The 12533-nt window shown below is 48.1% G+C and overlaps 1 protein-coding gene across 21 annotated transcripts in view; it reads left to right on the forward strand.

Annotated features, from left to right (window-relative positions):
* Window positions 1–12533, forward strand: part of LOC106588461 (microtubule-actin cross-linking factor 1, isoforms 1/2/3/4/5) — a 278087-nt gene that overhangs the window by 133452 nt on the left and 132102 nt on the right. For 6 of the 21 annotated variants that reach the window (XM_082969962.1, XM_082969965.1, XM_082969964.1 and 3 more), the window contains exon 1: window positions 5487–9666. The exons of 8 other annotated variants lie outside the window; for them this stretch is intronic. In XM_082969962.1, coding sequence (XP_082826088.1) covers window positions 8122–9666 — 1545 coding nt within the window. In that variant the 5' untranslated portion in view covers window positions 5487–8121. Of the gene's footprint in view, window positions 1–5485; window positions 9667–12533 lie in introns of those variants that run through there. 7 more of the 21 variants (XM_082969970.1, XM_082969969.1, XM_082969973.1 and 4 more) reach the window with 2 other exon arrangements.

Genomic DNA, 12533 nt, shown 5'->3' on the forward strand with positions numbered 1-12533 from the left:
GGAACTGTCTGTAGATCTGAGATAGAATTGTGATGAGGCATATATCTGGGTATAAAACTATTTCTAGAGTGTTGAAAGTTTCCAACATTGGCAAATGGAAAAAATATGGAACTGCCTAGAGCTGGCTGTCCGACCAAACTGAGCAACTGGTCAGGGAGGTGACCAAGAACCCCATGACCACTCTGACAGAACTACAGAGTTCCTTGGCTGAGATGGGAGAACCTGCTCAAAGGCAACAGTCTCTCTAAAGCACTTCACCCATCTTTGCTTTATGGGAGAATGGCCAGACGGAAGCCACTCCTGAGAAAAAGGAACATGACAGCACACCTGGAGTTCGCAAAAAGGCGCGTGAAAGACAGATCATAATACAAAAGATTCTGTGGTCTGATGAGACAAAAATGGAACTCTTTGGCCTGAATGCAAAGCGCTATGTCTGGAGAAAACCAGGCACAGCTCATCACCCGTCTAACACCATCCCTACTGTGAAGCATGGGGGTGGCAGTATCATGCTATGGAGATGCTTTTCAGTGGCAGGAAGATAGAGGGAACAATGAATGGTGCCAAATACAGGCAAATCCTTGATGAGATCCTGCTTCAGAGTGCAAACAGCCTTAGATTGTGGCGAATATTTACGTTCCAACAGGACAATGACTCCAAGCATATATCCAAATCAATGCTGGAATGCTTCAGAACAAGAATGTGAAAGTCCTTGAGTGGCCCAGCCAAAGCCCAGACTTGAATTCCATTGGAAATCTGTGGAAAGACTTGAAGATTGCTGTTCACCGCTGCTCCCCATCTAACTTAACAGAGCTTGAAAAAATATGCAAGGAAGAATGGGAGAAAATCCCCAAATCCAGATGTGCAAAGCTGGTACAGACATACCCAAGACAACTCAAAGCTGTAATCACAGCCAAAAGTGCTTCGACAAAGTATTGACTCTGGTGTGAATACTTATGTAAATTACATTTCTGTATTTCATTTTCAAAAAATGTGCAAACATTTCTAAAAACATGTTTTCATTTTGTCATTACGGGGTATTGTGTGTAGATGGGTGAGAGAAAAAACAATCAATTTAATCAAGTTTGACTTAAGGCTGTACCACGACAAACTGTGGAATAATTCAAGAGCTATGAATGCTTCTGAAGGCACTGTAATTCATCAGTTGAAGTCAACGTTTGGCGTGATGGTCACTCACTCACCTCACGGATAATAGCTGTGTTTCAAATGACACCTTCCCCAAAAAGTGTTGTTTTTAATCCAGTATATTCTGGATCATTGCACTTGTTAGTGACAAACCTACAGCATTCGAAAATGTATAGCGCTTCAGTATTTTTCTGTGTATTTTTTATTTTTTATTTAACCTTTATTTAACTAGGCAAGTCAGTTAAGAACAAATTCTTATTTACAATGACGGCCTACGAAAAGGCAAAAGGCCTCCTGCGGAGACGGGGGCTGGGATTAAAAATAAATATAAATATAGGACAAACACACATCACGACAAGAGAGACAACACTACATAAAGAGAGACTTAAGACAACAACATAGCAAGGCAGCAACACAACATGACAACACAACATGGTAGAAACACAACATGGTAGCAGCACAAAACATGGTACAAACATTATTGGGCACAGACAACAGCACAAAGGGCAAGAAGGTAGAGACAACAATACATCATGCCAAGTAGTCACAATTGTCAGAGTGTCCATGATTGAGTATTTGAATGAAGATTAAACTGTCCAGTTTGAGTGTTTTGTTGCAGCTCGTTCCAGTCGCTAGCTGCAGCGAACTGAAAAGACGAGCGACCCAGGGACCGTTTGTACATTGGGGACCTTTAATAGAATGTGACTGGCAGAACGTGTGGATATCACAGATGGGGGGAGGGGGAGGCCTAAGAGGGGTTTTATAGCTGTGTGTGGGTAAAATCACTGAGCAAGCCAAGCCAGTAAAAAAAATGTCATATGACAACCTATGCTGTGATAATTGCGTGGTTTGCTCTATAACCCATTCGTTCATACGCCACCGTATACAGTATGGCCGTGACAACAAAAATATAACTCACACAGAGGCGGAATAAATTCAACTACTGTACACCTACGTTTGTTTCCTCACAAAACCAGAGAGCAACATCTGTCCGGTGACGTCCACAAATCAAATATTGCATGTACCAAACAGTAATCGTCTGCAGCACGGTCAAGCAACTTCATGTTTTCTAGAGTTTACTAAACAACTACTCATTTAGAACCACAACCGCAAGTCAGCACAAAGACAACACTGCCTCCGCTCTTCCAGCACCGTTTCAACTTGAACATTTAAACATCATCACATCAACAGGGCTGTATATGCTTTGTTTAATACACTGAAAACAAACGTAAAGATACCAAAACTATTTGGTACAATCCATGTTGCTAAATATCATGTGTCTGTCCATGTTACTGATTTGTGTGTGTGTGTGTGTGTGTGTGTGTGTGCTAGTAAAACAAAAAATATTGACTCACCCCACTTGTAGACAAGTTAAACACCAATGCTCTGACATACAGTAAACTTCAAATTTTTCTAGTCATAGGCTACCATGCTAAAATTATTACTACTAGCCTAAATTCCTCGCATGGGCAACAATGAACCAACTAAATTAGCTAGCTAGCTAGTTAACGCGAGCCTACTAGGTTACATCTTGGCTATATATTGAATTTCAATCATCTCAGGCCAGTGGCACAATATATTCATTTATTCATGGGGCAGAATCACCATCATAATCATTGGCCTGTACGGAGAATTAAGTAAAAACCACAAGTCCAAATCCCCATCTCCATCCATGGCTTAGGAAAAGGCCGATTCGGCAAGCTAGCTATTGCAGGACATCAACACAAGCTGACCAAAAACAAACATGTTTTTCCTAAAATGACGTTTTGCTTAGGAAGTGATTTGATTGGTCTGAAGCCAAATCCAAACTGGCCTCTCTTGGTGGGGTGTTTTGCTGTACCAGGACAACCCAAAGTTGAGCTCAGATCAATGCTGATTGGCAATTATTTTATTTTTTTATCAAGGGAGGCCAAATTCTTGCTGCGATCAATCAAATGCAACGGCGGCAACATGTTATACTCTTTTTGTCCAGACAGCATCAGATACATGGGCTACACATACTGAGACAGAGGGGCGCTGGTTCCCTCGCTCGGATGATTTCTCCCGTGAGATTCAGCCACTTGCGAATTTATGGAAAATGATGAAAACACAGAGAAATTATTTTGCCAATTGTATTGGTCAAATATTTAGGGAAGCCAGGCTTTGCTTGGCATCCATGAATACACGCCACTGAGTACTATGTGAATTCAGTAGGCTTACATCTACCCTGATGCAACAGTGGTGCAAGGATGGCTGCAGCGCCTCACTTTCACCACTAGGGGTCCCTGTTTATCCCAGCATCATAGATGACCTGGCACACTAACAATGCTCTCAGCCAACTACACAGCCTCTCACAATCCCTGACTCTTCCTAAACTGTGGCTGCGTGCGATTGGCTAATCCACTCAGGCCTGGCTCTTTAATTTGTGCTTCTGTAATTCCTCCCCTGAAGAACCTTTTTAATGACCTGCTTATGTGAAAGCTCAAATTAGAAAGTGCTACCAAAGCACAGATCTAGGACCAGTTTACCCTATATATCTCCTAACCTCTGTCATTTAGAGGGGAAACATCAAATCTGACCTCAAATCTGCTCTTCTACACAACCTATATTCTCTCTGAATGCTAAATATGTTGTGACAGAAATAATTATCTGGTAAAATACTCTCATTGGCGCTAGACTTGATGATTATCCCTAATGGAGTTGGTCCAGTACAGTGCAGGATCCCTGAGGGGGGTGACTGAGTTCAGGTAGCTAGTTGGTTTCCAGCCCATTATATCATATACATGGGGAAGGCCTCAGGGACCTGATTACTGTCTGTTTTCCACTGTGAATTGGACTCATGTAGCCCATCTGTCGTCACTGGAGAATACTCTGTATTTATTATGTTTCTGTTGGTATTTGGTCTGTGGGTAGAGCTCTAAGCTGCTATGCAAAGCCTCCAGTCCGTGTGTGTGTGTGTGTGTGTGTGTGTGTGTGTGTGTGTGTGTGTTTTTTTTTAATGTGGGTGGGGGTTTCTTAATGTGGGCTTGTGAGATGTGTGTTTGTTGTGTGTGCTCGTACAGTCCACCACCCACACACACAGTGAGATATTGAGTGTCTAAGGTGTGTGAGAGGACAGTGTAAAGGCTATAACAAACCACATGACCACAGTGTTGTGTTATGTGGGAGACAAGGTTGTCACATCTTGAAGCCTGTGTGTTAAAAAAGGCTTATCAGTGAAAGTGGTGGATCCTGAACTGGTGCAAAGGTTCTTTTGCATTTGTGTCTCTCTGTGTCTCTCTGTGTCTCTCTGTGTCTCTCTGTGTCTCTGCCATTACAGCCTGTTTTTTTTTTCATCTCTCATTTTTTCACCTCTCATCCCTCTTGATCTTGAACTCCTTCATCCCCACCCTGTCTCACCTGCTTTAATACTTAAAATCCACTTCTTACCCCTGATATCTATCCTCCTTCCCCTCCCTTTTATCCTCTATTTCACCAGGGGAGGGATAGATGGAGAGAGGTATGGAGGAGAGGCAGAGAATCAGATTGAGTTGATCTCAGTATTGCAGAGAAGCAACAATCAGATCTTCCTCTGTAGCAGCTTGCCAACTGGGGAAGCTTTTGAGGTGTGTGTGTGTGTGTGTGTGTGTGTGTGTGTGTGTGTGTGTGTGTGTGTGTGTGTGTGTGTGTGTGTGTGTGTGTGTGTGGCTCAGTTGGTAGAGCATGGTGTTTGCAACACCAGGGTTGTGGGTTCGATTCCCACGGGGGGACCAGTATGGAGAAAACATTTTATGAAATGTATGCATTCACTACTGTAAGTCGCTCTGGATAAGAGCGTCTGCTAAATGAATAAAATGTAAATGTAACTGATAAATCGGTTCACGTATATTGGCATTTTTACCGATTTAAAATAAAAATCTGTATCGGACCAAAATTTCACTGATATTCAATAAATAAGATGAAAAAAGGGAATCTCATGCTGATCTGAACATTTGAGGCCATTATCATGATGTCATTGTCACAATTTAACAAATTAACATTTTAAGCATATTTCTTGGACAATTGCTCTTTTGGATGACAATTTCTGACAACTGTGTGGAAAAATGTCACTTTTCAATTTCCACGCTAAAAAACACTCCATTGGCGGATATATCGTATCGGTGAGCTTTGTCCCCCCCCCCCCAAAAAATCGGAATCCGTATCAGACCCTAAAAAAACATATTGTTCGTGCTCTAAGTGTGAGTGTCACAACAAGCGTTCTGAGCTCACAGAGTGTGCCACAGAGAGAGGGAGGGAGGGAGGGAGCCACGAGGAAGCGGATAGGAGGAGAAGGGAGGGAGGGAAAGAGAGCAGGAGAGAGCTAGAGCAGTGAAGCTGTAAGCAGCCTGAAGATAAAGCGTTTCCCTCTGTCGTTGCCTGCGAGCCAGGGAGAGAACAAACGAGAGAAGCCAGCGAGAGAGAGCGAGGGAGAGGAATACAGGCTGCCTGCTGTTACTGTGTCTCCCGGCTTTCCTTGGATCGACAGGCCGCGACTCAAATGCGCACACAGAGGATTCATACACACACCCACAGCTGATCAGAGGATCGCCAAGCCCTGCAGGCACACACAGACGCGCTCTTGCTCTCTCCTCAGCTGCACACGCACACACATTTCGCTTCTCTCCCGGGAGCACCGTATAAATTGGATCAATCCAACCATGCCTGTCTGACGGGGACCTTGTTCTCCCTTCATCCGGATCCCCCTCTCCTCCTCCATCTCCCTCTATAACCAGCCAAGGACCTCCAGACTACCGGGCTTATCCTCTGCCTTACCCAGTCAGCTGCTCGTTTGCCGGCAGCGTCAGGGGGACAGCTATAGCTGGGGACACTGGACCTACCCTCACAAAGTCTAACCCAGCCTCCTGTAGCCTAGCCTCCTGTAGCTTAGTCCAGCCCAGCCACCACTGGTAATTCGATCGACCAGACCAGGGGAGACGAGTGGAGAGGGAGTGCATGTTTAACCAACCACCTGTCTATCTGCTTGGTTGTCTGCAACCAGACCCTTTTTGCGTGCACTCCTGTGGACTCCTACTGGGAACACATACAGACCTGGATGAGTGTGACGCTTATATACTGGAGCAGTGTCGCGACGAAGACTGCAGCAGGGATAACGGAAAAAGCCTGCCTGGCTGAGAGACGGTAACAAGGATGGAGACGGACTGAGGGGTTAGTGATTGGATAGCACCAGCCACTAGCACGATCTCCCAGCAATCCTTTGTGGGAGGGAGGATAAGATAAAGGCTGCTATCCAGGGGGGAGCCACGTGACGTCTGGAAAGCTAAAGGGGGTGATCTCTACTCCCTAACGCGACGTGCTCTGGATTTTAACCTGGTACAGTACCAGAGACAAAACTACAGGAACCACTACCAGAGTTGTCTGTCTTTTCTATGATTGCAGTCACTTGAAGGATTGTCGAAGAAGGATAATGCGGAAACGCCTAGAGTTCAGTAGCTCATCGCCTCTCTTCCTGGTCCCATGGTTACCCGTATCACCTGGAGTCTTCCAAGTCGGCGCCGCAACGTCGACTAACGCTCATCAAACCAGGAGGTTTCCTTCGTACTAAGACGACAGAGATCTCTGTGGTTAACGACCGTGTGAACTGAAGGTAATCAAGCATCGCGTGACACAGCGACTCCATGAACGGGGGGGGGGGGATGGCGAGGAGTCTGAGCCGCCGCCGTCGTCAAGGCTCTGATTTGAGGTTTTCAACACGCTGCCGGTGTGTTGGCTGACCGTCCGCGATCGCCCACCTCCAATCTGGATAGTGGATCCTAGCATGCTGCCGCAGCAGAATGGGACACTACCAGCTGCTTCAGCGCTAATGCTATCACGGCTACTACTATGAATGTTGTTGACCATTAAGGAGCTGACGGCAATATAATTATCGTAGGAGCGGAGAGGTATTAATAATATATGATTCTGGATACTTGGAGGCGAGCCTGGATAAAGTCCTTGGATTACAGTACCACCGGAACGACAGGGAAAATAAATGACAAACAAACTGCGTGTGTGTGTGCAGGGTTGCGGAAACAGAGCAGAATTGCAGATGACCTGACTTGTTTGTGTTTGTTGTTGTTGTTGTTTTCGCTGCCGAGCGACTGGTATGATTGTGCACTGAGTCGGACACACTGCATGTGTGAGTGTGTGTCTGCACTGCAGCTCCCTCGCACCACACACTCTAAGAAATTGCAGATATGAGATGAGACGAGCGCTGATTCCATCGCAGGCAACGCCGGAGACCCCACGGACTACTCGAACACACTCCGACATTGTGTGTGTGTGTTAAACGACTGATTGGCTGAAATGGACACATCTGCAGTGCTCTGACTCACCGTCTCCTAGCCTCCTTCAACATGTAGTATGTATGAGCCACATTGACTTACGTTCTCACCAGCCAAACCTTAGATGATTTGAACTACCAAAGCCTGAGCCAAATCGATTTCTCTCTTTCGCTGTGCTGAGTCTACTGACATGTTTCTGCCTCAGTTGTCCTTGAAGTGAGTGCTGGGACCCTGCTGGGATGTCCGTGACCTGCCCATAGAGGTGGGGGCCTCGGAGAGCGAGCCAGAGCAGCTAGGGCTGACCGCGGTGTTGCCTGAGCCTGTGTGAGGTGAGGCAACAGCTGCAGAGAGAAGAGGAGGGGGAGGGAAGACGGGCAGAGGAGCGCCCACGGAGAGACGAGAGCTGTAACACGCAAGCCTGCAGCAAGCACCTCGGCCGAGTGGACTGAACCAGACACTGTGAGAAGGTGACGGGAGCCCACGTCCTCGCGCTATCATTCTGTCATTTTTCTATGCTCCTGGCAAGCAACCAGATCTAAACCGGCTGTCGCTAACGTCACACCGACAGCATGTGTCACCTTGGTATCAGATTCGTCTGTCACTCTGCTACTCTCATCTGCCTGTCCACCTGAGCGCCTCTGTTTTGCTTTCTATTTTTGCCGCCCCTTCCCTTCCCTCCTTCATTCACTGTCTATCTGAGATGGGAAGCTCCATGGGTTGTGTGAGGCCTCCTAGGGAGGGAGGACACGGCTTCCCCCCACTGTCCCCCAACCCCAAACGACGCCTCCGCTTCCGGCGGAAACGCAAAGGAAAGAAGCACCAGAAAGGAGGGTCGTCGGTAGGCTCGGAAGTGGAAAGCATAAGGATAAGCAACATACCAGAGGAAGAGGATGAGGAGGAAGAGGACAAAGGGACTGTCACGGAGGCAACCACAGCGTCGTTCAAAACGATGAGTGACGCCGGAGCCAAAATCACCAATTTAACCGTGCCTCAGGCTCAAACTCAATCCAGACTGCCCCTGCCCAGTGCTCTCTGTGCTGACTCCACGAGTGACAGCATGGGGGGGTTGGGTGGTAGCAGAGTGCTGGAACTGTCCCCTGAGCCAAGCCCAGTGTGGAGAAGGCTGTCCTACCCCGGAGCTGGGAGTGAGGAAGGGGGGACGAGCAGTACCATAGATGCCTCAAGCAGCCAAGGGCAACCCAGTGAGAACCCCACCCCAGACAACCCTGACAATCCTGACCCAGCTGTCCCATCCCAGGTGCACACCACCCCTGGCGGGGGCCAGGTCTGCAAAGTCAGGGAGCGAGAACAAGGGGTCCTGGAGAGGCCTTGCATAGTAAGACCCAAGGAAGAAAGGGAAAGAGAAAAGGAGGAGAAAGAGGTGGAGGATGAAGGTGGGGGCGGGGTAGCAGGGACGCTGGGGGTTGCTTTAAACACCCCTCCGGAAAAGGAGCGCAAAGGGGTGGTCCACATTCGTGAGGTGGGGGGCTTGCTGTGTGTTGTAAGGACAGTCTACCCCAGTGACTTTGGGTCCCCAGTTTGGAGAGGGGACAGTTACCATGACAACGAGGTAGAAGTAGAGGTACGTGCCGAACCTCCAGCCGCATCCCCAGTGACTGGGAACATCCTCAAAGTACAGCTTTCTGAGGAGGACATCATGAGAGCCAAAATTGACGCCTCCTGTATCAATGAGACGGCTAACTGCCCAGGGACCCAGGAAACTACAAAAGTCAAGGAAGGCACAGTGACTGGAAACAAAGTGCCACTCTCTGAGGAGGACAGCAGGAGAGCCAAAATGGATGACAGGACCGCTTTCCTGATGGGGACCCAAGAAACTACAGAAGTCAAGGAACTTAGTCTGGATAAACCAGCCCTGGTCCCAGAGGGGCTATTAATTCAGAACCCTTTTGCCTCTGGCTATGCCAGCGATCTGCTATTCACCTCCCCAGAGACTGGGGGCGCCACCCAGGTAGGCAGGGTTGGCCTGACCCAAAGGAGAGACAATATGGACACCTCAGGTCCCAATATGATTACCAACCTTACAGGGACCCAGGAAACTACGAAAGTCGAGGGACCCTCGGTACAGGACCCTCTGTCCTCAGGCTATGCCAGCGACCTCCCACTAACCTCCCCAGAGGCAGGGGGCGCCACCCAGGGAGACTGGGAAAGCTCCAGAGAGGGACTGGACTCTGCAACAGACAGTTCTCTATCTCCACCCCAGGTCCCCACAAAGCAGTTCCCTCAGGTCGGGCATTTTTCTCTTTCTCTCTCTCTCTCTCTCTCTCTCTCTCTCTCTCACTCACTCACTCACTCACTCACTCACTCACTCACTCACACACCCGTGGAAATGTAGGCTACGTGTATTTGGGGTTTTGTCCAGGATCAGGGGGGAGAGCATATTTATGAATATGTGTTGCCCTTTTAAGTCTTGTAAACTAGTGTCACATCTTTGTGTGAGAGGGAATGTCTGCTTTGGGGTCCCTCTCACTGTGTGTGTGTGTGTGTGTGTGTGGGGTTTGTTTTGTGTCCTGGTCATTATCAGCCCTGCAGAAGGAACTCTGCGTCTTCTCATCCTTCCTGGGTCTGTCCCCAGAGCCTAATCAGCACAGCACAGACCATCTCTGCTTCTCTCCCCCTTTTTCCTTCTCCATCACCCGTTCTCTCCTCACACCACCCACTCTTTCCCCTGTTACTTTTGACTGTGTGTTGCCTCAAATGGCAGGGTTCCTGACAGCATACTGAGACTTGTTATTTTGCAGTGATGTATTGGTTTATGAGATCATACGGCTCACAGAATGGCGTGTGTGTGGGTGGAGGGGGATTCAATGGCCTCATTTGAGCTACATCACAATAAGCTGTTCAATAAAGGACCTACAGTCATAGGAATAGAATGACATTAACTGGTTCTAGTAAATCTATTTCTATGCCTACTATATTGTAGGTCTTTGACCCCACAGTTGCTGGTGACCCTTTCACTGTTCCCGATAATGACCCTCAATTGGTAGTTAATTGATATAGTGCTTTACATTGAAGGCAGGAAACTCCTTTCATGCCTGCCAATGAGTAGCACCCGGTCGTCTGTATATTATATATGCTGTGACGCTATGATGTTCTGTTTTCTTTGGGCCTGTGTGTCTCACTTGACGCCCGGTGCCGAGTTACAGGGAAAGCAAGACACACGCAGGTGCTTAGAGCCCGGTGTCCGTTTACAAGCGTTTTAGCCAGGTAATGATCAAGTCATGGCTCTTTCTCTAGCTTTCATTCTCTGTCTCTCTGTCTGTGTGTGTGTGTGTGTGTGTGTGTGTGTGTGTGTGTGTGTGTGTGCGCCTGCCTGCCTGCCTTTTTGGCAATGTCTGGCCTACCCTCATCTGAATAAGTAGGGATTTCAGATGTGCATTCATCAACAGTATACTGCTGCATCTAGCCCCAGGGGGGATTCCAAACACTTTCTATCCAATCCTCTCTACCCCCTTTTTTTTAATGGATTTGGTGTATTCTGTCTGTCTCGTTCCGTCTCCCCATCAGCTATCTGAATCCGTCCTCGTCGCTCTCCCTGCCTATCCTCCATTTTCTTTCTCCCTCTCTCTCTATCCATCCCTCTCTCCCGACACCCCTCCCTACCCCCTGCTGCTTCAAAGGACCCTTTCTTTAAATGCAATCTATTCTGAGCCCCAGAGGGCTAGTGTGCCATAGCAATGTACAGTAGGCCCTGCTTTTATAGCCACTCTAGTCAATGGTGATAGCACTACCTTTCTGTCCCTGAAGCTGTGAGTGTGTAAAGGCGCCGACCCTCAAGAATCGCACGCGACCGTGAGAGGAATTGTTGGGAACACACACACACTGGACATACTTTGATGTGCCGATCCTAGGGTTAGACCGTCTTAAAGAGCGTGAATGGCGTGTCTGTGTTGCCACGTACACTGTCATGACTCCTGAGTGGATTTGTGGGCGTGTCTGTCTGTTAGTGTTTGTTAGTGTCTGACCTAAGCACGACGTCCCCAGCTAATTAACACGATGTGCCCTTTTTATGACGGCGTAAAATCCCTACCGTGTGTTACCCGTAGCAACCCTATTACTCATTATACCTGGATCAGAATTTATCACAAGCATGTCCAGGAGAAGGGGGCTATTATGTATGACGATTTCAATTGGGCAACGCAAATGTATGTGGCCTGCGGTCCAATCAACAGCTGCAGTATTCAAAACAGGTTATGGGTTGCAGGGGGGGGGGGGGGTGCAACTGAGCTACATAGGATGCTACAGTACCTTGGTGTAGAATGGTCGAGCGAGGCTGTGCTCTGTTTATCGCCAGTCACTTGAGCGCTCGGCCAGAGTCCAAGTGATGGAGTGTCCCTGTAGTGTATGGCCTTGCCTTAATAATCTTTACTGGGAGAGGCTCACGGGCACTGAGGAGCTGTGTTTTGGGTTACACGTGTGTGTGTGTGTGTGTGTGTGTTTGCCGTCGGTGCGTATGGTTTATGTGCGTGCCTTGTGCATGCAAGGCCTTATTAGTTTACGCAGGCCTGGTTTTTCTCTCTCTCCCTCTTTCTCGTTCCCAAGCCATTCCTCCTCTCCTTCTCTCCTCCCCCCCCCTCTCTCCCTCTCTCTTTTGGCTGTTACTGCAGTCTTCTGGCACTCACTGGAATTTCATGCTGTTCTATATTAGCACTTGAGAGACACAGTCGGAGGGAGGGAGGGAGGGAGGGAGGGGTGAAAAAGGGATGAGGGAGGAATAATGATGAACAGAACCAGGCACTGCCAGATACAGCAAATACATCAGCCACCCTTTGTCAGTCAGAACAGATTCAAGAAAGACAAGAAAGTAGGGAGGGAGGGAAGAGGGTAGAAGCGCTTTGGCCTCAACGAAAAGAGGGAGTAAAAACAGCAGATTGATGTGAAGGAGAGACGGATTGATCCAAACAAGGCCGTTTCTGAGACAAGCCGACGTGACAGAGTGATAGGGGAAGGCTGGAAGGCCACCTTAGGAGAGGGAAGGGGAGAGACGGGGGGGGAAAAGAAATGAACGAGGGAGAGAGGGTGGGAGAGGGGGATATTGTGGTGAGAAAACAGGCTAATGAGCTGGCCAGACATAAAGAAGAATAATGAGGGACT

This window comes from Salmo salar, chromosome 27, assembly GCF_965601325.2.
Source record: "Salmo salar chromosome 27, fSalSal1, whole genome shotgun sequence".
NCBI classification, from domain to species: domain Eukaryota; kingdom Metazoa; phylum Chordata; class Actinopteri; order Salmoniformes; family Salmonidae; genus Salmo; species Salmo salar.